This window comes from Sus scrofa, chromosome 10 (assembly GCF_000003025.6).
Source record: "Sus scrofa isolate TJ Tabasco breed Duroc chromosome 10, Sscrofa11.1, whole genome shotgun sequence".
NCBI lineage: Eukaryota > Metazoa > Chordata > Mammalia > Artiodactyla > Suidae > Sus > Sus scrofa.
The window spans coordinates 32,062,012-32,089,878 of NC_010452.4; the positions used below are offsets into that span (position 1 = coordinate 32,062,012).

General features: G+C 46.1%; 1 protein-coding gene across 1 annotated transcript; it reads left to right on the forward strand.

The window, feature by feature from the left end:
* Positions 232-9,383, forward strand: FAM205A (family with sequence similarity 205 member A). Its single transcript, XM_021064273.1, is given in 14 exon segments — positions 232-2,837; positions 5,354-5,565; positions 5,567-5,857; positions 5,859-6,091; positions 6,094-6,202; positions 6,204-6,259; positions 6,262-6,424; positions 6,426-6,829; positions 6,832-7,523; positions 7,761-8,532; positions 8,535-8,720; positions 8,723-8,975; positions 8,977-9,274; positions 9,339-9,383. Coding segments are annotated over 14 exon segments (3,882 nt in total). The 5' UTR covers positions 232-2,669.

Genomic DNA, 27,867 nt, shown 5'->3' on the forward strand with positions numbered 1-27,867 from the left:
GAGCGGCCCTAGAAAAGGCAAAAAAGACAAAAAAATAATAAAATTAAATAAAATTAAATAAATAAAAAGCATTCTGGAGTTCCCATTGTGGCTCAGCAGGTTAAGGGCCCAATGTTGTGTCTATGAGGATGTGGGTTCAATCCCTGGCTTTGCTCAGTGGATTAAGAATCTGGTGTTGCCACAAGCTGCGGCATAGGTCACATACGCAGCTTGGTTCTGGTGTTGCTGTGACTATGGCATAGGCCTCAACTACATCTTTGATTCAACCTCTAGCGCAGAAACTTCTGTATGCCACAGATGCAGCCAAAAAAAAAAAGGGACAATATTGAATCAACAAGTATGGGGAGAAAGGCACCCTTAGGCAGTTTTGGTGAGGGTACAAATCCATACAGTTGATGGGGCAATTAGGCAATATCAACATTTAAAATACTCAAACTCCTTTATCCATGAATTCAATACATAGATACATACTCATACTTGTGTACAATGATTTATATACAGGATATTCATGTCAGCATTATTATTTAGAGCAAAAAAACCTAAATATTTAGTGAATGTGCAATTAAAAAGTTGTATTGTAGCTCTATCAAAGAAAACTGCACAGCCAGCAAAGAAAATTATATACACAAGAAATATTCATATTATTAAATAAAACAAGACAGAATGGTATCTATGATATGTTTCCATTTGTGAAGAAAATATGTTTATTTATGCTTCATATGCCAAATCAATTCTAAATGAAACACAAGGAAGAAAAAGGGGAGATAAGGATTAGAAAGAGACACACACTATATACCGTCTTCTGCCTTTGGAATTTTATACGGGTGTGTGTGCCTACTTTATAAAAAAGCAATTAATTTTAGTTATTGAAAGAAAATAAATGTCTCCATCAAGAAACCTTATCCCTGTTTCTCCAATCTTTCCCACCAAGTCCAATCCAGGCCACCCACCTGCACCTCTGCTAGAGATGGACTGCATTTCTTAACTGCCAAATGAACTCTGTGGCCCATTCCTCAGTGTTCTGCATCTGTTGGTAAATTTCTCTTACCTGGAATGCACTCCTTTTACACAGCCAGCACTGAAACATTCAACTCCAACGTCACTCTACCCAGGGGCCCTCTCTGACCACCCTGATCCTCACGATGCTTCCTCCCCTCAAATATGGGATGTTTGTTACCTGGGCTCACAAATGAATAAATAATTCCATTTGTTCTACACTGCTGGCTCTTTGTGTGGATTAGTCTTATTTTGGAAACCAAATAATGAAGTGTCTTAAAGCAGGAAAGCTACATGACTGATATCTTTATACCCTTGACACAGCCCCATTTAGGACTAAGCACAGATTGACAGCTCTCCATGCCAGATGGGTGGACTGGATGCTGGAGAAAGAACTGAGTGGTATCCTCAGAGATAATGGGAATATCCTCATAGCTCAGTAGGTTAAAGACCCAGTGTCACAGCTGTGGCTTGGATCACTGCTGTGGCGTGGGTTCGATCCCTGGCCCAGGAACTTCTGCATGCTGTGGGAATGGCCAAAAAAAAAAAGAAAGATTGAGCCCAAAGATTTTTTGGTTTTGAGACCACTGTCACCAGGGCAAAGATTCAAGGAAATTCAAAATTCTGAGATATTGGAGTCATACCACAATACCCACAGACAGCCAAGAATGTAACATAATGTCTAAATCAGTAGTTAAGGTGTAGGACTGATGGGTCCTGGGGCTGATTGGGAAAGGCCTGTCATGCCTAAAAGTTACCAAAACCCAGGTTAAAAAGAAAAGTTTAGCCAAAAAAAAAAAAAAATTCCAGAGTAGATACATAAGTCCATGAGCAGCAGTTGGTTTATGACCCTTAGTTGGAAGTGGCCATTCACCTCTACAGGAACTCATCTTCCTGAGAGAGCAGAATGTGGTTACATGGGTAGAGGTGCTTTGGAAAACAAAACTTTGGATAGTGCTCCAGAAGTGAACCAAATGCAGGCGCCTCCATAGAAGACAGTGTTTATAGTCGCACCACACAGAATGGAGGCTTCCCTTGCTCCACATATTTAAATTTAAAGATATTGCCACCTTGACCTTTCCTTGCCACATCAGCCATGGTCCCTTTCATGCACTTCTGATTTCTCATCACCCACTGTCTGTAACATCAAAGCTCTCCATTCCCAAGCTATGACCAGACTCTGCTATTCCTACACTCATGTGTGCTTCTCACGCATTTCCAGTACACGTGCGGGAGTTGACAGAGGTTCCTTTGTCCAATCACTCTTCCTCAAAAGGTGCCTTGTGTCCCTAAAATGCTCTGTTTTGGAGGGATGGGTGACCAGACAGCTGTTGCAAAGGAAGAGCTGAGCCATCAAGCTGGTGGAGGGTGTGGAGAGTGAAGACAAAGTGAGAGCACAGACTCTACCTGTGAGTGGTCTCTTCAGTCCTTCAGACACCCTCATCTACAGACTGGATCACCACATGAACTTCCCTGGACAGGTAAAGGTCTTTGACACCACACTTGCCTTGTGAAACAGGAAGACTTTGTGATGCAGTCTGGTGGCCTGGTTCCATCATCGTGAGTGAGATGAGGCAGAGACAACAAGGGAGCATTGAGAGTCATTAGGTACCAGGACTCTAATGCCTACATAGAGGGATGATTGGCCTCCTCATGCTAATGAGGTTTAGACCATGTTGAGCCCAACTTTTGTTCTGTGGGATTTGGGGTATCCCTTATATACCTATGGCTCCATCTTAATTATTATCCTAATTATCTGGCAAGTGAAAAATAGTTATCACAGATTAATACTGGAACCTAAAAGGAGCTGCTGCCAGGTAGGGAAACACTATGACTGTGACTGAACTAATTAAACCTCAGATAAGGTACCTTCAGTTACTCTTCTATAATACTTTTCTTCTCAGAGTCTAGAAATAATTCCTTGTCAGGCCATTCCTGCAGTGTATGTTCTTTTTTTTTTTTCTTTTTCTTTTTCTTTTTTAGGACAACACCTGCAGCATATAAGAAGCTCCCAGGCTAGGGGTCAAATCAGAGCTGCAGCTGCCAGCCTATGCCACAGCCTTAGCAACACCAGATCCAAGCTGCATCTGAGACCTACAGTGCAGCCTGCGGCAATGCCAGGTCCTTAACCCACTGAATGAGGCCAAGGATCAAACCTGCATCCTCACAGACACTATGTTGGGTTCTTAACCTGCTAGGCCACAGGAACTCCCCCTGCAGTGTATCTAATTGAAAAATCAAGAACCTTTCTATCTGGCTTGGATTGAATCCTAGATAAAATGGAATCTACCTCAATGGATATTTTCTGATCTCCCAAAATGGGAGATTTTTCTGACTGGTGGTCTTAGTAAGCAAAAGTCTTTGGCTGAGAACCACTAACCATTTAATCAGTTCCGTTATTCTTCCTGTATCACGCTAAGCCCCCTGAAAAACATTTCCTGAGAAAGGGGACAGGAGGTATGGAATGTGGAGAGCCCCAAAGTAAATGAAAAATAAGTAGAAAAATGAAATGTTTGGGCAAAAACGTGGAGTACAGGAAGGAAATATGGAGAGTGCATAAAATACAGACAAGATACATAGAAAGGGACATTGTTTCATTTTGGACTTAGAAAAGAAAACAATGCCCCAGCTTCAAGCACTTTTTTTTTTTTTTTTTTTTTTTTTTTTTGTCTTTTCTAGGGCCGCTTCCTGCACCATATGGAGGTTCCCAGGCTAGGGGTCAAATCGGAGCTGTAGCCGCCAGCCTATGCCAGAGCCACAGCACGGATCCTGCTCTGGCAACACCGGATCCTTAACCCAGTGAGCAAGGGCAGGGATCGAACCTGCAACCTCATGGTTCCTAGTCGGATTCGTTAACCACTGCGCCACAACAGGAATTCCAAGCACTCTTCTGTTTTTAAGCGTCACCGAAAAGTCAGAGGGCTAGAGATGCAGCATCAAGAGGTAAAGTCCCAGTGTCTGCTCTGATTCCTCTCCACTGTGGGTGAGGTTCCCGTGAATCTTGTCCCTCAATGACCCTTGGTGCCAGGAGCCAGGTGTTCTAACTACTGAAGGCTCCAATGCCCAAAGTTGACCAATTTCCCCAGATAAGTTTTTGGGGTGGGAAATCAGAGCCTGGGGATGTTCCAAAATTCTACACCTTACCCCTAGGAATAAAGAGTGAGTAAGTCAGGGGGAAGTCCTTAACTAGCTGCATGACCCTGTGAAAGTCACTTCATCTCTCAATCTTGTTACCATGAAATGGGCATCTGATGATCCTGCCTCACTCACATGTGGCTGTGAAGATCAAATGAGATTAGACCCAGGAGAGCACATCATACCTGGTAAGTCATACACAGGTGTGCCTTACAGCACTCACTGTTAGAGGTTGCGGTCTCCTCGCATTCAAAGGCCTTCCTATAGGATAATCCCTGAATCCACTCCCATTCATTTAACACTGTCTCCTGGTCTCTCAGCTAAAGGAAACTCTGCGGGGAAGAAGCCGAGAAGCTGTGGGAGCTGCTCTCTGTCATGAGGAGGTGATTTCTTGCTCTTTCAGGTCTCCCAACTCCCAGCCTTCCCTGTGATCATTTCTTTGCTTGGACTAGGGCAGGATTGGGGATGAAGGATAATGGCTGGGAGGGAGTCAGACACAGTGGAGCCTAGAGCACTGGTTGAGAGGGTTCCCAGGGCAAAGGGAGATCAGACTATTTCAGGAGAAAGGAGTTTCCTCTTTCACACACGGGCCCTGGAATTCAGGTATTCACCAGTACATAATTCATAAAAGACTATGTGGGTTTGCTCTCAGCCACAAGACAAGTTATACAGTCAAGAGAATGGATAAGTAAGTTCATAAATAAGTCATCATTTTCATATTCTCAATACAGCTATACCTGTCGAAGGCAGACCCTTGGCCCTGCTGACATTACCTCCTCTGCTTCTGTCTTTGGGGGGGACCAGTTCTGGGGACAGCCCTCAGACAGGAGTTTGTCACACTATCCCCTTCTTAAGATTTCTAGAGAATGGGAGTGGACTCTTAAGAGATATTGTATATACCCTATAATCCCCAGAATGCAGGTTTGGAAATATTAACTATCAGGCTGTGATCTCAGCCCCAAAAGAGAATGACTCCAGGTTCCACCTGATGTTCTTGGGGCTGCTCCATCAGCTAACCACTGGCTCCCCACTTTGCCTGGTTCCCATTTCCTAGTTCAGCTTCTCAACACGGATCAGGAAAGAACTCACCCACCTGCCAGTGTCTCAAGGCCCTGTGCTGCTCCCATTACTTGTCTGAGACCTTACCCAACAAGCCCCAGGCCCTCAGCCCAGCACACTAGAACTTGCCAAATGGCATTTCCTTAGGAAGAAAAGTAGATGAGTAAACACCAAACCGGTGCAGGCCGGGGCTTACAGGACTCCAGGCCACACACTTGCAGAGAAGCAGGTGTCACTCATCAGTAACAAACGGTTGCCGTGTTTCCCTCCCCAGCCGGGCTGGCTTCCTCAGGAGGGGAGTGTGAGGTAGCTCCTGTGTGCAGATCCCTGCTGCCAAACCTGCAATGCCATGGCTCTGGAGATGCAGCAGCTGGTGGGGGTGAGATCACCCTGACCTCCCCAATTCAAGGGGGCCATGGCAAGGCTCCTTTTGCCCAGAGGTCTTGTCCACGTCTAATGTGCCTTTTGAGCAGCATTGGGAGCATCATTCCCCACACTCCAAAAACCATTCATTTCCATCTGCAATCCTCACAGTGTCACAGAAATGCTTAACCCAGTCAGCTGCCCAGTCAGCTGGTGCAGTCAGAATTGGTGATTCCTGGGCTGAACACCTCAAGCTAAGGCAGGGATTTCAAGCACCAGAGGTGCCCAGGGACCCAGAGGTTGTTTTGTTCAAGGCCTGAGGAGCTTTGGGTTTCAATGAACCTTCAGGAGTCGATGCAGAGCAACCCCAACTTTGTCTGTAGCAACCAAGGCCAGCAGCCCTTGAACACAGGTCTCTCTGCAGAACCTGAACCGAGAAACACTACCCTGACACATCCTATGGTGTTGCATATGATCACTGCCCTCCCTGTCCATCTGCCATTCCTCAGTCCTGAAATCCTGAGGCTTCTGGAGGTTTTTAAAAAATGACGCATTTCCAGAGGTGGGGGCTCCCCAGAGGTGTTGAAGAGTCTCTCAGGCAGCTTATGGCAAACCCGCCATTACTTGACCAACCTATATACAACCAACCAGAATGATACTTCTCAGTTCTCTGTTGAGAAATCTGGGACCATTTCATACCAGAACTGGGGTTCATAGCTGGCCAGCCCACCCAGGCCTTCTGGGTTTCTGAATGGTCCATTATGGACCCAGAACAAAAATATTACCACCAGCAAACCCCAAATGATGTGGCTCTAGCCTTGCCCTCTCCAGCCCTTAAAGAATTAAGGGGCCTCTATCTAATGCCAAGAGGCTAATAACTCAGTGGGCCACGTGAAGCCAAAATACAGCCAGCTATTCTGTGGCCTCCCTTCTCTGCACAGTGAGTCCCTGGTTGACCCCTTAAGTTCTCAAGGCCTCTCCGTGAATGAGAGCATGTCCAAGCCCCCCTTGCAGGATCCTTTTCTCTTTGAAGAGCTCTCCTTCCTCCCTCTGATTCCTAAAATTCCATCCCAGTCAGCACCCTCTTCTCCATCTTCCCCAAATTAGATCGCTCCACCTGACCAAGCTCAGATCAGTATCCCATTTCTGACTCTGGAGGTGTGTGATGCCTTGGAGTGGCATCTGCTGCAGAGGCCCCAGCTTCAGTGGGGTTTGCCAGGTGTTTTCCAGAGAGATCAGCACACCCAGAGCCCCAGGCAGTGTAACCCCTGTGATAAACCCAGTCTTCTCAGACTCTGAAAACTTCCTGACCAGGAAAGCCCGTCTCAGTCCTCACAAGGGAACTCTTCTTCCTGGAGCACATCAGGAGGCTGCTGGAATTCCACCTCCAGAGACAGCTGATTTATCACGTCTGAGGCCTGCTCCACAAGATCCATCAGTCCATCCAGTTGCTCCTGTCCCCTGCTAACCAGCAGGCTCTGTCCTGGGGCAGCACGGCCCTAGACAATGTGAATATCCGCCAACCTACAGCTCTAGAGGGCACTAGTGACCCATTCCCAGCTATCATGGGCCCAGTGTCAGTCCTCATGCCACACTTGTTTGACCAGGCCAAGGCAATACTGCAGGGCCATATCAACACCAAGTGTGGGCAGATTCACCAGGACAAGGTTGCCATCTGCTTATGTGGCTCTTGAGAGAGCAGAATTCCTGAGGCCTGGAAGGGGCTCCCATCACCAGCATCCCAGAAAGCAAGCTCCTAGGACCACATGCAGCAACTGACCTGAACCTAACAACAGAAAGTTATACCCTGGATGTCAATGGCCCTTGATCAGCAGCAACAAGCCTCACCAGATGCTATTGCTGAACATCCTAAGCTGCCCCAAGTTCTGTCCAAGGGAGCCATTAAAAAACTGGAGACAGGAGTTCCCGTCGTGGCGCAGTGGTTAACGAATCCGACTAGGAACCATGAGGTTGCGGGTTCAATCCCTGCCCTTGCTCAGTGGGTTAACGATCCGGCGTTGCCGTGAGCTGTGGCGTAGGTCACAGACGCGGCACAGATCCCTCGTTGCTGTGGCTCTGGCGTAGGCTGGTGGCTACAGCTCCGATTCGACCCCTAGCCTGGGAACCTCCACATGCCACGGGAGCAGCCCAAAGAAATAGCAAAAAGACAAAAAAAAAAAAAAAACAGAAAGAAAGAAAGAAAGAAACTGGAGACAACTTTACGGCACAAGTATCTGGCCTTCTTGTCAGAGCTGCCTGCTCTCTATTCTGTGGCTCCCTCCAGGGCCATGGCCCCATCAGTCACTTCCCAAGCTATGACCACAGAAACGGTGCCTGGGCCTGTCGAATTCCCAACAGAACCTCTGATTCAGATGACCTCACCCAAAGAGCAGGGTCTAAGTCCTAGGCCAGGTTTTCAAGATGCCAATGAGGCTCATGCCGACAGTGCAGATGAACGCCAGGCTGAAGTGCAGGTGGAAGGAATCACAGAAGTGGTGCCACTCGAAAGTCAGGCAGAGACTGTGAGGCCCTACTCATTTGGGGAACCAATGTTGACCAAGCTAAATTTCCATCTGAGAAAGAAGATCCTAGAGATACAACTGGGAATTCCCATAAAGACAAGGGAGTCCAGGGAACAAACTGCAGCAATCCCAGAGAACATTTGCCCACAGGAGTCTCTTGGGAGTCTAAACAACCAAGGGAAAACAGTGCTCCAGGAACTCCCCATCCCACAAAATACACCACATGCCCCAGATCCAGAATAGCTTCCCTTCAAAGAACAGATGGCCACTCAGTGAAAGGCAGTGCATCAGAAATAGAAGCAATATAGCTCCAGTGCAGTGCCTCATAGTTCTGTCCACTGGGCCTCCAAGATCTCACAACTCAGTGGGGACATGACAGAGGCCCAGGCACTATTTGTGCAGCTGGAGGCCACTGTGAACAACCTCAGCCTGGAGAGACCCTGGAGCCCTGAGCCCCAAGCCCTGACAAGAGCAAAGACTCAGTCCAACTCCCCACACTGGCAGAAAAGAGAGAGGCACCAGGCAAACCCAAATCAGCAGGAGACCATGGAGAAGGCAACGCCAGGTTTGCTTTCTCCTCCTCAAGAGAAAAAAAGCCACTCTGCTGAAGCGCAGAAGCCAGAAGGGATGCTCTGAACAGGACACCGCACAAGAGAGACATCACTTTCACCTTGATGCTCCCTGACAATACAGTCGCTGGCATCACCCTCAGCTTAAACTCCCAGAGCTACCTCCTGGAGTCCCCGGGGGGAAAGATTCTGAGAAGAATGACCTGTAAAACAGTCAGACCAAGATCAATGTCATCCTCAAACCAGCAAAGGTCCCTGAGAATGCCCAGCCTGTGGTGCCCCAGGCATCACAAGGCCAGCTTTCCCTGGACAAACTCATTCAGGGCAAGCCAAACTTCACAAGGTCAGATTTTGCAGGGGCAGGTGATGCCAGACCATACTCACAAGAGGCCTAGCCTTCCAGAATCTGGTTTAAGAGATAAGAGGAAATCTTTTCTGCACTGTATTAACCCCAAGACAAAAGGCAAAGGACATGCAGAAGCCATGTCCTCCACATCTGAGAAAGTGGCCAACATGAGAAAAGACAATGTAGAAAAGAGCTTGGCTCCAGCCCAAAGTCCCAAGGGTCAAACTTAAACAAAGGAGAAGAGAGGGGACCCCAAGGCCCAATTTTCCCTCACTGAGAAGCAGGTGGGCCTGGCCCACAGTAAGCTGTGGCACCACTCCCATTCCCATCCACTCCACTCTGCCTCAGTCCTCAGCACCCTCTGCCACCGCCCTCGGCACTGTCCTCGAGTAGCTTGTGGCACCCAACCAGGGAACGTACCCTAACTTTTAGTTTTCACCTCAGGCGAAAACACTGGTCTGCTCAAGAAGATCCAACACAATCAAAAGCCTCTCTAGTCTTCACAACATCTGCATCCCTTGAAGAGGATTGCTAATGTCATTTTCATCAAGGTGCCCCCAAAATATATTCTATGTCTCTAAGCAGAGAGCTGTCTGTCTGCTCCTTCTCTCCAGTGTGTATGCTCAGGGAAGGCATAAGGGAGGTAAATGGCCTTCCTGTCTAGGGAAGGAGCTTTAATCCTCACTTAAACTGGGTCAGCATTCCACGCAAGCCCGCTGACACTGGACTGTAGATACATGGACTTGAGCTGAGAAGGCCCTAGTCTAAGGCACTCTGAAGCTAAAGGTCAGGTTTGAATTCTATCATGGTGTTCTTGGGCCCAGAGGAGCAATGTGGGCATGAGGACAGTACTGTCAAAAGGATGGGCCAGGAATCCCACAGGCAAAAGTCACTGATGACTCCGACACAGGCCCATGATCTGGAGGGGAGTGCCAGTGTTCCAACCTTGAAGAGGAGCTCGGTGTTTATCAACAGCAAATAGCTAATATGACTAATGTCAAAAGCAAATGAGAGAGACTTCCCCTCGCTGCTCCCTGTTGATTACTGGTTAGATGTTTCTGGAGAACTCACCTGGGAGGCTGTTATAGCTCCCTTGCCTATATCCTGCCTCCTGCCTATCAACTGCATGGAATGAATGACACCTGGAAGAGTAGGAAATGGAGAGGGGCTTGTCCCCCACCCACAAGGGTAGGCAAAGAAAGAAACAGGGAGGGAGAGTATGTAGACAGGGGTCTGAGTACCCGCGATAGAAGCTGACATATTCCTGAAGAGGGCATATAAGAGAAAAGCTGGGGTGCTATGTACTCAAAAGAACCTTGAACCAGGAAGCCAACCCAGTACCCAAGTGATTTTAGAGGATAGAAAGGAATAAACTGAGTTTCAGTCTATTGTCCATAGTGTGATGAGAGCAATGAATTGAGCCTTCCTGTCCAAGGACAAGGCAAATTAACACAAAATTTCTGAATAGTCACCTTCCACTACACAAAACTGTTTCCCAAGGTCAGGGATTGGTATAACTATAAATCCATGTTTTACTTGGTCCAAACATGAAGTTAGTCACTGCGTTCTAATCTTTTTTTTTTTTTTTTCTGTCTTCTGTCCTTTTAGGGCCACACCCGCAGCTTATAGAGGTTCCCAGGCTAGGGGTCAAATCGGAGCTGTAGCCACCGGCCTACGCCAGAGCCACAGCAACGCCAGATCCGAGCCTCGTCTACGACCTACACCACAGCTCACGGCAACACCGGATCGTTAACCAATGAGTGAAGCCAGGGATCAAACCCACAACCTCATGGTTCCTAGTCGGATTCGTTTCCACTGTGCCACGATGGGAACTCCATGTGTTCTAATCTTTTTTTTTTTTTTTTTTTTTGTCTTTTGTCTTTTTGTTGTTGTTGTTGTTGTTGTTGTTGCTATTTCTTGGGCCGCTCCCACGGCATATGGAGGTTCCCAGGCAAGGGGTTGAATCGGAGCTGTAGCCACCGGCCTACGCCAGAGCCACAGCAACGCAGGATCCGAGCCACGTCTGCAACCTACACCACAGCTCACGGCAACGCCGGATCGTTAACCCACTGAGCAACGGCAGGGACCGAACCCGCAACCTCATGGTTCCTAGTCAGATTCGTTAACCACTGCACCACAACGGGAACTCCATGTGTGTTCTAATCTTGATATAGCTCAACTTTGTCCTCTTTTTTCTATATTTACTCCCTCTGCTTATTAAGTTATTTATCCATTCATGCCTGAATAATACAATAGTGTCTCATATCCCCAGGGCTTAGGATAGGTGGCTGGTGCATAATACTTTGATAGTACTTGTATCTAAAGTCTAGGATGGGGAGACAGATAAATCATTACATTAGTATAATGAGCACTATGGAATAGAGAATCCTGACAGAGGATTATTGACCCCAGAAGGGTCACAATAAAAACAGCCTTGATTGGCGTTCCCATCGTGGCTCAGTGGAAATGAATCCGACTAGGAACCATGAGGTTTCGGGTTCGATCCCTGGCCTTGTTCAGTGGGTTAAGGATCCAGCATTGCCGTGAGCTGTGGTGTAGACTGCAGACACGGCTCGGATCCCGCGTTGCTGTGGCTGTGGTGCAGGCTGGCGGCAACAGCTCCAATTAGACCCCTAGCCTGGGAACCTCCACATGCTGCTGGTGCGGCCCTAGAAAAGGCAAAAAGACCAAAAAAAAAAAAAAAAGCATTAATTATGCTGTACACCTTAAACTTATACTGTAAGTATGCTGTATGTCAATTATATGTCAAAATAGGAATAAAAAAATAACCTTGAGAAGTGTTGTACATTCAATTAAAATATTTGCTTATTTACTATATGCAAAGTACTAGAGCAGACACGACAAAGACACAGGACTTGCACAATGGAGCTCATGGTCTCATGGGCTAGACAGTCTCACATGCCCAAATTGCCTAATCAACATAAATGCTTAAGTGTACAATATTTGCCTCTAACTATAGGCTAGTGAACTCCTGATTCCCTGCCCCCAACCGTTATCTAACTACATATACAAAACATGCTCTAATCACAGTTTTCCCAACATCAACAAATGGCAACTCCATTTTTCCAGCTGTTCTGGACAAAAACCTTGGTGTCATCCTTGTTTTCCCTAACAATCTATATCCAATTCATCCTGTTGTCTCTATCTTCTAAAATGAACTCAGAACATGCACTTCTCACTGACTCTGCTGCTATGATTACTACAGTAGCATCATAACTAATCTCCCAGCTTCTGCCTGAGACTATATTTCCAAAAGTCTATTCTCAACACAGAAGCTTGATCATCCTCAGGGAAGGTCCTAGCTGGAGATGATTAGGTAGAGAGATACATTAGATAATGATGAACAAGAAATAGAAGGAAAAGGAAGAGAGAGGAAGGAAGGGGGGAAGGAGGGAAGGAGGCAGCTGATCATTAGATTTAACAATGCAGAGAGCATTCATGGCCTCAAAAAGAAGAGACTCAGGAGAGAGACGGAGGTAAAGGCATGTCTGGAGTGGATTGGAGAGGCGGAAAGTGAGCAATTGGTGATGGCAAGTGTAATCAACTGCTTTAGGGAGTTTTGTTCCACGGAGGTGCATAAAAATGAAAAGATGACATCAAGAGAGTTTTTTAAAGGTAGGAGATATAGCATGTTAGATCTTTTTGTTTGTTCTGTTTTTTTTTTTCTTTTTCCTTTGCTTTTTAGGGCTGCACCTACAGCACATGGAGGATCCCAGGCTAGTGGTCAAACAGGAGTTGCAGCAGCCAGCCTATACCACAGCTATAGCCACTCAGGATCCAAGCTGCATCTTTCACCTAGCCACAGCTCACAACAATGCCGGATCCTTAACCCACTGACCGGGGCCCAGGATCAAACCTCATGGATACTAGTTGGGCATGTTACGACTGAGGCATGACGGGAACTCCAGCATGTTGGATCTTGATGGAAAGATCTACTCTATAGAAATAAACTGATAATGCAAGAGAGAAAGGGAGAACTGCTAGATAAATGCATGGTGCAAAAGTAACAAAATAGAAATGAGTCCTCAGGTTAAAGGGTTGGCCTTGGCCATAAGCACAGATGCTCACCTGGTGGTTAAGTTGAGAGAAGATAACAGTAATGATGAGGGACTTTGTGCATCATGTATCATGTAGAACGTTTTCCCTAAAATTAAGAGAGAGATATATCAAACAAAATGATACAAAAGAACTTATTTATAAAACAGAAACAAACACAGATTTCAAAATCAATCTTATGGTTACTAAAGGTGAAACCATAGAGGGAAGCGAGGAATTGAAAAGGTGGGAATAACATACACACTACTGTAACAAAAAAGGTGATTAATAAGAATCTACTATATAGCACAGGAAAATCTACTCAATAGTGTGTAATAACCTACATGAGAAAAAAGATTGGGTATATTTATATGTATAACTGATTCATTTTGATGTACACCTGAAACTAATACAACATTGTAAGTTAACTACACTTCAAAAAAATTCTAAAAAAGAGAGAACAGGACAAACACCTAAAGGGCTGAATGAGGAACAGGGAAGAACTGTGGCTGGAGAGGGACTAATACATGGAACCAAAGCAAGAGATGAAAAGGAATTCTGGAAGTTACCATGGCAAGGTTTTTAATCTGGGACTAAGAGGTTGGTAAGAATGTGTGAGCCCAGAGTTCCCGTCATGGCGCAGTGGTTAACGAATCCGACTAGGAACCATGAGGTTGCGAGATGGTCCCTGCCCTTGCTCAGTGGGTTAACGATCCGGCGTTGCCGTGAGCTGTGGTGTAGGTTGCAGACGCGGCTCGGATCCCACATTGCTGTGGCTCTGGCGTAGGCCGGTGGCTACAGCTCGAATTCAACGCCTAGCCTGGGAACCTCCATATGCCGTGGGAGCGGCCCAAGAAATAGCAACAACAACAACAACGACAAAAGACAAAAAAAAAAAAAAAAAGAATGTGTGAGCCCAAGTGGGCAAAAAAGAAAAAAAAAATTGCCCAAGTTGGTGATCATATGTGTGAAGCAGGTTTTGGAAAATAGGGTGATAATGATAGAGAAAGCTCTAGACGCACAGAACAGAAAGAGGATGGGGCTTGAGGATAAGAAACAGTACAGGTGTGGCATCCTAATGTCCAGCTAGGGACTGGGGATGTGTGGGCTCAGGAGGAGAGAACTGGGAAACAGAAAGACAAAGAGGCTGCCCTGAGGGATGGGACCTCATCCTTCTGAAGGTAACATCTCTGCAGTCCCACCTTCTGACCAACCAAATAGGAGGCAAAAGCTGGAGCACGGGCACGAAGTGCTATAGCTTCCTCATGATGGGGAACGGGAGGCTGTGGGGTGCCACTGACTCACTGATCCCTAAGGATGTATGTAGGTTGGCTCAACATACATCAAACCAGGAAGTGGGGGCAGGGCTCTTCCTCTGTTAGGACACAGCACTTGGCACAATGTGGCCACTGCTAGCAGGTTGCAGAAAAGCCACCATGCAAAGAAGCAGGACTGACCCTCCTCTGAATGGTGGTTCTGTGCCTAACGGATGGGAGTCCAGTCCCATCCGTTGTGGCCCCCGGGGTGAGGAAGCACAAGGCCCCTGCCAGGTGGGCCACACCCTCCACTGTTTTGCTAAAGCATCCCCAAAGATCACAGGAGGTCTCATGACAGCCACATCCTCCCTGCCTCGTGGGAGCTGGGCAGAGAGCCACAGAGCAAGATGAGAGGGGGGCCTGGAATGAGGGGAATTGACTCAGAAGGGTCACAGCAGCGTCAGGTGGGAGGCCAAGGTTACTGTGCACATATCCTGCCTTAGGGGGAGTGGGTCCTTCCCACGGATCCTACCTGCCCCACCAGCGCTGGCCTATGCTGCTGACCAAGCCCTGTGACAAAGGGCTGGGGGTGGAGGATGAGCCAGAACCAAGACCTTCAGGATTCTCATTTCTCAGCAAAATCAAGAGCCGAGAGAAGACAAGATCAGAGCCTCTGACTCACGCAGGATGTCACAGAGGGATGAAGCCTCGCTCATCCCATCCTATGACCCCAGCTTGTGCTCACCTTCCAGCACCCCCAGGCTCCAGACGCAAAATCAGAATGAAAACTCTCATGGCGGGACACAAACTCAACTATGTACGTACCACTCTAGAATTGCTGGGAGATGCCTGGAATATAGCAACGCTTGCTTGGGAACTTTGGACTTGGCCTCCGCCCTCCAAGATACCGTATTTCAGGGCAAAATGAAGAGGTCGGGGCTCTGACCTTCTGGAGCCCTTCTCTTGGTCTCTGCACGGAATTCTACAGGGAGAATTTCAGCCACCGACTCCCTGCAGTGGGAGAGAATGGCTTCTCCACAAAATCACTTCTCCTGTTAAACACTAAGTCCCAGCTAACAAGGACCATGGCTGCTTCATTTTTTACACACAGGACGGCAACCAACACAGGATGGGCGCAGGGACAAACCCCATGGAGACACTGCTTCCTGCAACCTGCGAGAGGGGCTGAGCCTCTGCTCCTCACTATGGCTCCACCTGGACACAGGGGCCCACCGCATGCGCCTGCACTGGCTTAGAATGAAGGACAAGAATGGCCCCTGGGTCCACTGCAGGGAGAGGAAAGAAGGGAGGGCAGCCTTGAGTGCAGGCAGGGACATGAGGAGTGAGCACCACACAGGCATATGAGGTGCTGGGGGACACAGAGGACCAGGCCCCTCACATGTCCGGGGGGGACACACAGGACCAGGCCCCTCACATGTCCGGCTGGGCTTGTAGAGGACTGTCCGTTCCCATCCACAGAGACAGTGAGGCCAAGACCCTGGATACTTGATCTGGATGGAGGACAGCTTAGGGAGAGGAGAGGGGCCTGAGAAGGGGCCAGAAGGAGACCTCTGTTTCCAGAAGGAGGGGTGCCTGCTGCCAACTGCCCCCCTCTTCTGCCCCCCCCCAACACACACACACTGTAACTTCTTTGGGTTCACGGCCAGGCAGAGCATATTGGGGGCTTTCCAGAGTGTATCAATCCCAAGGTCAAGACCAATACAGAGGCCTCGGGGGCAGGGCCCTGGGCAGGCAGCCGGCCACATGGGAATCCAGACAGCGGGAAGGGAAAGGAAGAATCCCTTGCGGTAAATAGTGCTGGCAGCTGGGGTGCGTCAGGGGAGAGGGGCAGGGTAAAGTGAGAGGCCACAGGCTCACACACAGTCAGAGACACATGGATACCGACACCCAGCCACACGGTTGCATCAACAGGGCTTGAATTCAGCAATGCTACTCAGAAGCGAACCCAGCGTACCAGAGACATGGTCAGGAGACACACCTCCATAGACTCGCAACACCCGGCGTCAGACATGCCCCAGCAGACTCTGGCAGGGCACTCATGCCCACAGACACAGCCCCTCCTGCAGACCCACAAACACAGATCCATTCCAAATCCATCCTTCAAAGCTCAGCTCTTCCAGGAAGCCTCCTAGGCCGCCTCAGACCAGGCCGATTTATCTGCCTCTCAACTCTGCCTTGTAACTTCTCTCCCACGTGCACGGCCCTGGTCTCAACTACTTGACTGGGTGCTTTCAAAGACAAGTCAAGGTCAGCAGGTGAGGCCACTGCCCTCCTCGGCAGCCCCACCCTTCACCTACACACCCATTCCCATCCTTAGAAGCGTCCCCGGTTTACTGCAGGGGCCTGACCCTCAGCCTCTGCAACGCAGCAGAAACACAGTCCAAAGGAAGAGGAAACCAGACAGACACACTCTCTCAAGGTAACACTGGTGCGTTTTACCAAAGAAAACCTTTACATGACCCTGTGCCTACCACTATCTACCTCCGATCTGTCACCACCTCGTCAATGCCAGTGTGTTCCAAGCACAGTCCTAACTCTAACCCTGACCCTAGGCAGCCACACACTGAGTAATGCCTGCAACTGCACCAGGTGCACACAGATCACACAATTACGGAGGTGACAGGTCATCTGCAGTCCAGGAACCCAGGGGCTCCCTCAGTGACAGCTGCACAGGCATCAAGGCACCTAGTCCCTGGAGGGTTCAGTGCTCAGCTGGGAACCCACGAGCACCAAGGCACCCAGGCCCTTGACTTTGTTACATATATACGCTTACAAGGGCCCAACTCACCCCAAGCCCTGTTCTAGGACCAGCCCAGCCTCCGAGCTCCAATTCCTGCCATACCCCTCCCAGCTCCCGCCTGCCAAGCCGGGAGCATCTGTTGCCCTGGAACCCCCACCAGGCGGGAACACATGGGCCTCGAGCTGAAGGGAATGTAGCCACTTCCCAACGTGGGGGTTTCCAGAGCCTGCAACACCCACACCTAGAACCTCCACCCCAGAGCCTGGCCCGTGTGCCTGTCCCAAAGAGATGGCTTGCCTGCCACACGGGGGCTGAGTGGGGGTGGGCGGCAGGTAGCACACCTCCTTGCCCCGCTCCAGAGTTGGTCTGGTGATAGGGTGGGTTCACTCTGAGCTCATCAGCAGAGGGAAAGCTGAAGTGAGTTGTGGTGTAGGTCACAGACACGGCTCAGATCCTGTGTTGCTATGGCTGTGGTGTAGGCTAGCCGCTGTAGCTCCAATTCAACCCCTAGCCTGGGAACTTCCATATGCTACAGGTGTGGCCATAAAAAGAAAGAACAAAAAAAGATGGTGAAGGAGTAAGACGTGGCACTCACCTCCTCTCACAAACACATCAAAAAACCCATCTACATGCATAATGATTTGCACAGAACATGTACTGAATGCTAGCAGAAGATCTCAGCCTTCCAAAAAGGGCAAGAAACCCTCCACATAACTGTGTAGAACAAAAGGCAAAAAAGGAGAAAAGGAAAAAAAGGAATCAGGACAGGACCAGCACTCCAGAGAGGAAGCTGTGAAAGAAGAAATACATCCACACCATGGGAGGCCACCTACCTGATGAGGAAATCATCTAACTGGTGGGACAGAGGGGGAGCCTCAAAGCCTCGGAGAAAAGCAAAGCAGCTGGTCTGAGGAGGGAGAAGCAGAGAGAGAGCTGCACAGGTGATCTGCACCACCGCTCAGGACACCACGACCTGAGACACTCGGGCGGGAGCTGGGCACTGAGACTGGGGCTTCACAGGTCAGTTCCGGGGAGAGGACTAGGGTTGCCTGTGTGGAAACAGCCTGAGGGGCTAGGGACCAGTGCACCCCAGGCTGAGAACAGCTACACCACAGCTAAAGGAGCAAGGGAGGAGGTCCGGGCCAGCAGGAGAAGCAAGGCGCCACTGCTGGGGAGGGCGAGAGGAGGGGGGTGGAACTGCCAGAGGAACATCTTTCTCAGGCAGCAGGGCACCTCTTGTGCAGGCTACAGGGAAGGTGCACACTGCCACAAGCATCTCGGACTCCTGAGGTGGGCATGGCCCTCCGCCACTAAGGGTCCTGGACCAGGCACCACCGGTCACCCCAGTCACCTCAGGGGTCACACCACAGAGGTCCCTGTAACGTAAGTGATTAAAGTAATTAATCATTTTTGTCTTTTCAGGGCCACGCCCTCGGCACATGGATGTTCCCAAGCTGGGGGTCGAATCAGAGGTACATCTCCCCCACCTCCCTGGGAACACACAAGCCTTGCCATTGCCACTACCAAAGGCTCTCTCTGGGCACCGCCTTCCGCCTCCCTGAGGGTCACTGCCACCGCTAAAGGCCCTAGAACCAGGAGAAGCCTGGTCCCCACCACTGTTAAAAGCCCAACAACCAGGCACTGCCTATGGCACCACCCATTGCCCCCAACCTTCCTGGAAGCACAGGCCATACACCCTCACACCCCCTATCAAGGGAATAAAGGCCTGAACACACGGAGGAAAGAGACAGGAAGCATCCAAACCAAAAGCAGCCCTCACGTCAAAAAAGAAAAAAAAGAAAAAAAAAGTAAGCCTTCACAAGCTACTCAGAGACACTTCCACATATAAAGAGTCCTCCAAGACTACACTAGGTAATTGTTTTCCCTAAACTCACAGATTAAGAAAAATATAAGCAAAATGAAGAAGGACAGGAACCACTCCCAGTTAAAAGAACAGGAGAATTCCTCTGAAGGAGCAAACAATGAAACAGACCTTTGCAATCTAAACAATATTGAGCTCAAAAAGGAGGTAATGAAAATACGGACAGAATTAAGAACAGATATCAACAGCAATGCAGATTATTTTAAAAAGGAACTAGAGGAGTTCCCTCTATGGCTCAGTGGTAACAAACCCAACTAGTATCCATGAGGACATGGGTTCAATCCCTGGCCTATGCTCAGTGGGATATGGATCCAGCACTGGCATGAACTGTGGTGAAGGTCACAGAGGTGGCTCAGATCCCACATTGCTGTGCCTGGCTATGGCCACCAGCTACAGCTCTGATTCGACCTCCAGCTTGGGAACGTCCATGTGCCGAGGGCATGGCCCTGAAAAGACAAAAATGATTAATTACTTTAAAAATTAGTTCTAAAAAAATAAAAATAAATAAAAAGGAACTAGAAACTATAAGGAGGAGCCAAGAAAAATTAGAAAATGCATTTGCCAAGATGAAAGCTGAGGAACACAGAATCAACTGCTAAACAGGGTTTAAAATGGCAATAAATACATACTTATCAATAATTACCTTAAAAGTCAATGGGCTGAATGTCCCAATCAAAAGATATAGAGTGGCAGACTGGATTTTTTAAAAAAAGAGCCAGAATTCCCATCATGGCTCAGCAGAAATGAATCTAACTAGTATCCATGAGGATACAGGTTCAATCCCTGGCCTCGCTCAGTGGGTTAAGGATCCAGCATTGCCGTGAGCTGTGGTGTAGGTTGCAGACGCGACTCAGATCCTGCATTGCTGTGGCTATGGTGTAGGCCGGCGGCTGCAGCTCCGATTTGACCCCCAGCCTGGGAACCTCCATATGCTGTGGGAGTGGCCCTAAAAGGACCAAAAAAAAAAAAAAAAAAAAAAAGCCTACAATATGCTGCCTACAAGAGACTCATGTTAGGTGAAAAGACACATATAAATTGGAAAGTGAGGGGATGGAAAAAGATATTTCCTATGAATTGAAATGACAGGAAAGCAGGAATCAAAATACTCATACCAGTGTTGGCAGGGATTTACTGTCACCACTGAGAGCAGCTCTTTCCATTCCTGGTTTTTTGTTCAGCCAGGTATCTACCTCTGTCAAGTTCTCACTCTTTTCTTCCCTTCCTTTAGGGTCCCTAACTTGGGTTCTAAGCCCCAGGAGCAAGTAAGGAGGCCCTAATAACTCCAGGATGAAAACCATCTCCCCAAGGGTGGTCTACTACCACAGGCTCAAGTTCACAAGTAGGGACATAAAGTAGATCCTAGGAAGAGCTTCCTAAATTGACAAAAGGCAGTCAAGGATGGGAACCAAGGCGTCTGTGGACACCATCTGACAAAAAAGAGGCCCCTCATGCTGGCAAAAACAAGGGGAATGGGGCAGGATATATTGGAGGAGAGAGAAGGAACCTGGGATTTTAGGAGAGGAAATTGCATGGTCCCCAACTCTTCCATGTCATATTCTCCCTTTTTCCACAAGCTGGGTCAGGCCAGAAGTCCCCTTCCTCAGGAAAATTGGGGGTATATAATCCCAGCTTCCTCTTCCCCCAGACCACCTCTGTTCCCTTCCACTGGCTTTGTGCCCATCTGGAGTTTTGGATGAGAGCAAAATAGGCCCAGGTGACTTTCCCAGCCTGACCCCACAAAATTCTTGGAAGTACCTGGAGAGCTTGGTAAAAATACATATCCTTTGGCTGTATTCTAAGATTCTATTTAAGATTATCTAGGAGTTCCCATCGTGGCGCAGTGGTTAACGAATCCGACTAGGAACCATGAGGTTGCGGGTTCAATCCCTGGCCTTGCTCAGTGGGTTAAGGATCCAGTGTTGCCGTGAGCTGTGGTGTAGATTGCAGACGTGGCTCGGATCCTGAGTTGCTGTGGCTCTGGCTAGGCCAGTGGCTACAGCTCCGATTAGACCCCTAGCCTGGGAACTTCCATATGCCCCGGGAGCGGCCCTAGAAAAGGCAAAAAGACCCAAAAAAAAAGATTATCTGGAATGGTACCTCTAATTCTGTATTTTTAATAAGCTCCTCACCTGATTATGAATTGCAGCCAAGTTGGGAAACAGTAGAAACGACCTAATATATGACTCTAGAATCATCTACACATCCCCCACCAAGCCCATGCTATCCTGATTCTCTGGTAACTCTTCAGAGGGAGGCTGCTCACCACTTACTTAGTCACTTCCACAAAAGGTGGGGCAGGTGGGGAAGGGGAAACTTTAGAGATGAGAATGAAAGGGTTTCTGGTGCCAGGATCCGCCATAAGACCAGGTAAAAGACCCAAGAAATCTTATCTCCTTGTTTTTGCCCGGTCCTGTTCCAGGAATGCCAGCCTCTTGCCAGCTGGGGCACTCCCTGCCCTGCTGAAGGTCTCAGCCTACTGTAAAACCTCAGACGCAAGAGCTCAATTACCTCTCTTCTAATTCATTCAGATTCTAGCCTCTCTCTTCTGTGGGCCTTGGGATAAAATACCACTTCCTTATCACCATCTCAACAATATCCCCATCTCCAATCTCCATTCCCTCTGCATCCCATCCTTCCCCAATAGCAACACCTCTATCATGGGTGCCATCTTTCTGTCACTACCTTGTTCCTGGCCAACGCTGTCCGGACTGCATCCATCTCAACCCTGTCCTCTCAACATCTCCCTAGGGTCTCCCGTTCCCATAAAGCTGTCCTTTAGAAAGCTGGGATAAGCCTGGGAGTGAGGAGCATGCTGGATTTAGCACTCTGGGAACCAGATGGACTTGGTAATCACAACTCTTAAGTCCTACTCTGGTTTTAAACATAGATTCTAGGAGGTCCCATTGTGGCACAATGGAATCAGCAATGTCTTTGCAGCACCAGGACGCAGGTTTGAGCCCTAGCCCAGCATGGTGGGTTAAAGGATCCAGCAATGCTGCACCTGCGGTGTAGGTCTAGACTGTGGCTCAGATCTGACCCCTGGCCTGGGAATGCCATATACCATGGGGGGGAGGGGCAAAAGAAAATAAATAAAAACAAACATAGATTCTAAGTCATGACCCAATAATCCTCACACTATACCCCAGCATAAATTACAAATGGATATAAGATTTAAAATGTTAGAAATTAAATTACAGAACTGATGGCAGGCAAAATGTCAGAGTAGAAAACTCTAGGGGTCAGTCCCATTGCCAAAGTGGAAAACTAAGCTGAAGAGAACAACTGGAATCACTTGTTTCAGAATTCTGGCACCTAACTGGACACAAAACAATCAAGTTAAGTACCTGATAGAGTGAGGATGCTGACCTTTTATAAGAGAGCATCATACATGAACCAGTCAATGCCTTGAGGATAGCAGCCCACATTCCTAGAGTGGCTGGCTGGTGGCAGAGAATCTTGTCCTCCAAAAATTGGGGGTTTTGGAGTTCCCATCATAGCTCAGTGGTTAACAAACCCAACTAGTTAACCATGAAGATCCGGGTTCAATCCCTGGCCTTGCTCAGTGGGTTAAGGATCCAGCGTTGCCATGAGCTGTGGTGTAGGTCACAGATACAGCTCGGATCCAGCATTGCTGTGATGTAGGCCAGCAGCGACAGCTCCAATTCAACCCCCAGCCTAGGAACCTCCATATGCTGTGGATGTGGTCCTAAATAGACAAAAGACCAAAAAAAGTTTGGTTTGATCTGGTTTCACTACTTTACCCATTTTAGTGTACAGTTCTGTGTGATTAAGTATATCGTAGGTCAATTATACCTCAAAAACAAACCAACAAACTCAAAGAAAAAGAGACTGAACTTGTGGAGGGAAGGGAGGATTGGATGAGGATAGTCAAAATGTAAAAATATCTATTATAAGATAAATAAGTACTAGAGATGTGATGTACAACATGATTAATATAATTAACACTGTTATATGTTATATATGAAAGTTGCTGAGAGTAAATCTAAGAGTTCTCATCACAAAGAAAAAAACATTTTTTCTATTTCTTTAATTTTGTATCTATAGGAGATAATGGCTATCCACTAAACTATTTGTGGTAATCATTTCATGATGTATGTAAGTCAAATCATTATGCTGAACACTTTAAATTTATACGGTGCTATATGTCAATTATATCTCAATAAAACTGAAAGAAAAGATAAACAAAAAAATTAAGTAAATCAGTTCAACTCTCTAATTAAAAGGCAGAGATTATCAAAATAGTTTTAAAAACATGATCTATCTATATGCTATCTACAAGAGACTACTTTGATATACAAATAAACAGCTTTAAAATAAGATGGAAAAAATATCCCATGCAATGAGCAACAAAGAGAGAGCCTTGGTGGCTATATTACTGGTAGAGAAAATAGACATTTTGTCAAAAAAGGTTATAAGAGACCAAAAATATTTATAAAATGTTTGATACAGCAAGATGTAAAATTACAAACAACTAACGGCCAAGCCTCCTAAAATATAAAGCAAAAATTGATAGAACTGAAGAGGAGAGTTGACAGTTCTAAAATAATAGTTGTAGAATTTAATATCCCACTTTCAATAATAGATAAAACAATCAGACAAAATATCTGTAAGAAAATGAAGAGAAGTTCCCATCGTGACTCAGCAGTTAACAAATCTGATTAGCATCCATGAGGACAGAGGTTCAACCCCTAGTCTTTTTCAGTGGGTTAAGGATCCGGTGTTGGCAGAAACTGTGGTATAGGTCACAGGTGTGGCTCAGATTCTGTGTGGCTGTGGCTGTGTGCTCTGATTCAACCCCCAGCCTGAGAACCTCCATAGGCCGCAGGTGTGGCCCTAAAAAAAAAAAAAGAAAATAGAGAACTTGAACAACACTATAAATAAATTAGATCTAACAGATAGATACACACACACACAGAGAGAAATCTCTGCCCAACAACAGAATACATGTTCTCCTGAAGTTCACCTGGAATTATTCTCTAGAATAGACCATATATGATAGGCCACAAATACAGAGTACCTCTTCTGATCACAAGAGAATAAAACTAAGAATCAGTAACAAAAGTAAAAGTAGAAAATTCACATATATGTAGAAATTGAGTCAAAGAAATGAGTCAAAGAAATCACAAGGCAAATTAAAAATACTTTGAGACAAATGAAAACAAAAACATACCAAAACTTTTGAGCAATGTTAAGAGAGGAATTTATAAACATAAATGCCTGCAGAAAAGATTTGGGGTCTGGAGTGCTAACTGCCAGTTTTCAATTTCTATATTCAATTATATCTGGAGTTACTTTCAATGCACTGTATTCTTTGAAATTTACCCAGGACTAAAGCTAAAATCCACTTTCCACAGATAGATGTAACTACATAAAGGCATTCTAGAAAATATTTGCTGTTGAAAAGTTGAATAATTGTATAATTATTGAATATTTATAAAATACATTGTCATCATTCATAAAATACATTGTTCATTTTCAACAGAAAAAAAAAGATTTTGGGGAGTTCTCTTGCAGCATAGCAGGTTAAGGATCTGGTGCTGCCACTGCAGCAACTTGGGTTGCTGCTGTGGCATGGTTCAGTTCCTAGCATGAGAACTTCTGCATGCCATGGGCATTGCCAAAAAAAATTTTGTATAAAAAAATAAAAAATAAAATAAAAAGATTTCAAAACAAGAACCTAACTGAATACTTCAAGGAACTAGAAAAAAAATCAATAAAACCAAACTCAAAAAAATGGCAGAAAGAATGAACTAATACAGATTAAAGCAAAGATAAATGAAATAGAGAATACAAAAATAGAGAAAAATTAACAAAAGACAGTTATTTGAAAGATCAACAAAATTGACAAGCTTTTAGTTAGACTAAGAAAAAAGAAAGAAGATTCAAATTATTAAAATCAGAAATGAGGAGCTCGCTGGTAGTATAGCAGGCTAGGAATCCTGTATTGTCACTGCTATGGCTCAGGTTGCTGCTGTGGCAAAAGTTCAATCCCTGGCCCAAGAACCTCTACTGGCCTCAGGTATAGCCAAAAAGAAAAAAATCAGAAATGAAAGTGGAAGCGTTAACAGCAATTTTATAGACATAGATGGTGAAAAACTGTACATGAACAAATTGAGTAACCTAGATGAAATGGAAAAATTCCAGAAACACATAAACTATCAAAACTGACTCAAGGAGCCCGTCATGGCTCAGTGGTAACAAACCCAACTAGTATCCATGAGGATGGGGGTTCAACCCCTGGCCTCGATCAATGGGTTAAGAATCCAGCGCTGCCATGAGCTGTAGTGTAGGTCGCAGACACAGCTCGGATCTGGTGTTGCTGTGGCTGTGGCATAGGCCGGCAGCTACAGCTCCAATTCAATCCCTAGCCCGGGAACCTCCATGTGCCATGGGTGTGGCCTAAACAGACCAAAAAAAAAAAAATGGCTCAAGAATAAATAGAAAATCTAAATAGGTCTATAACAAGAAAGGATATTTGGGATATTTCATTTCATTCAGAAATGAAAACATCCCAACAGAAAAACCCAGGACCAGATGGCTTCCCTAGTGAATCCTACCAAATATTTTTTTTCTACCATTTAAAGAAGAATTAGCAACAACGCTTCTCAAGCTCTTCCAAAAAACTGAAGAAGAGGGAACACTCCCTAACTCATTCTCTGAGGCCAGCATTACTGATACCAAAGCCAAATAAAGACAATTTAAAAAAAATTAAATTACAGGCAAAAAACAAAACAAAACAAAAAAACAAACAAACAAACAAAAAAAAGGAGTTCCTGTCGTGGCGCAGTGGTTAACGAATCCAACTGGGAACCATGAGGTTGCGGGTTCGGTCCCTGCCCTTGCTCAGTGGGTTAATGATCCGGCGTTGCCGTGAGCTGTGGTGTAGGTTGCAGACGCGGCTCGGATCCCGAGTTGCTGTGGCTCTGGCATAGGCTGGCAGCTACAGCTCCGATTAGACCCCTAGCCTGGGAAACTCCATATGCCGTGGGAGCGGCCCAAGAAATAGCAAAAAAAAGACAAAAAAAAAAAATTACAGGCGTTCCTGTCATGGCCCAATGGAAATTAATCTGACTAGTATCCATGAGGATGCAGGTTTGATTCCTGGCCTCATTTAGTGAGCTAAGGATCCGGTGTTGCCATGAGCTCTGGTGCAGGTTGCAGATGCAGCTCGGATCTGATGTTGCTGTGCCTGTGGCATAGGCCAGCGGCTACAGCTCTGATTCAACCCCAGGCCTGGGAACCTCCATATGCCATGGGTCCAGCCCTAAAAGCAAAAAAGAAAAGAAAAGAAAATTATAGCCCAATATCCCTGATGAACATTAAGGTAAAAATCTTCAACAAAATACTAGCAAACCAAAGTCAACAGCTGACTAAGAGTCATAAATCGTGATCAAGTCGGATTTATTTCAGGGATATAAGGATGGTTCAACATCTGCAAAACAATCAATGTGGTATACCACATTAATGAAATGAAGGATAAAAATCATATGATCTCAATAGATGCAGAAAAAACATTTGAATTCAACATCCATTTATTATTAAAAACTCTCAACAAAGTGGGTATAAAAGGAATGTACCTCAACATAATAAAAGTCCTATATGACAAACTTTCAGCTAACATCATACTCAAACATAAAAAGTTGAAAGCTTTTCCTGTAAGATTAGGAACCAAAAGGTTCCTAATTATCATCACTTCTATTCAACCTAACACTGGAAGTCCTAGCCAGAGCAATCAATCAGTCAAGACAAAAAAAAAAAAACAAAAACACATATTTTATGTATATGTAAAGTCCCAAAGATTCCACCAAAAAACTCTAAGAACTAATAAACAAATTCAGTAAAGCTGCAGAATGTAAAATCAACATACAAAAATGAGTTGTATTTCTATATGCTAACAACAAACGATCCAGAAAAAAATTAAACAACCCTACTTAAAATAGCATCAAACAACAAAATATTTAAGAATAAATTTAACCAGGGAGGTGAAAGACCTATGCAATGAAAACTATGACAATGATCAAAGAAACTGAAGAAGACCCAAATAAATGAAAAAATACACCGTGTTCTTGGTTTGGCATGTTGCTAAAATGTCCATACTACCCAAAGTGATCTTCAGATTCAATGCAATCCCTATCAAAATTCCAATGGCATTTTTTTACAAAAATAGAAAAAAATCCTAAACTCATGTAAAACCACATAAGACCCCAAATAGCCAGAGTAATTCTAAAAAAGGAAAACAAAGCTGGAGGCATCATGCTTCCTGATTTCAAACTATATTACTAAGCTATAGTAATCCAAACGGTATTGGATGGCATGAAAACAGACACACAGATCAATGGAATAGATTATATATGGCCCATAAAAAAAAAAAAACCCAAGCATATATCGTCAACTAATCTTTGAAAGGGCATCAAGAGCACAGAATGGGAAAAGGATAGTCTTTTCAATAAATAGTGTTCGGAAAACTGAATAGCCACATGTACAAGAATAATACTGGACCCCTATCACTCACAAAAATTAACTCATATTCAAGACTTAAATGTTAGACCTAAAACCATAAAACTCCAAGAATAAAACACAAAAGAAACCGCCTTGACATTGGTCTCGGCAATGATATTTTTGGATACGACAAAAAAGGCAAAAATAGGAGTTCCCATCATGGCTCAGTGGAAACGAATCCGACTAGGAACCATGAGGTTGCGGGTTCAATCCCTGGCCTCAATCAGTGGGTTAAGGATCCGGCATTGCTGTGAGCTGTGATGTAGGTCACAGATGCAGCTCAGATCTGGCATTGCTGTGGCTGTGGTATAGGCCCCACAGCCATAGCTCTGATTAGACCCCTAGCTTGGGAACCTCCATACACTGTAGGTGCAGCCCTAAAAAAAAAAAAAAAAAAAAGGC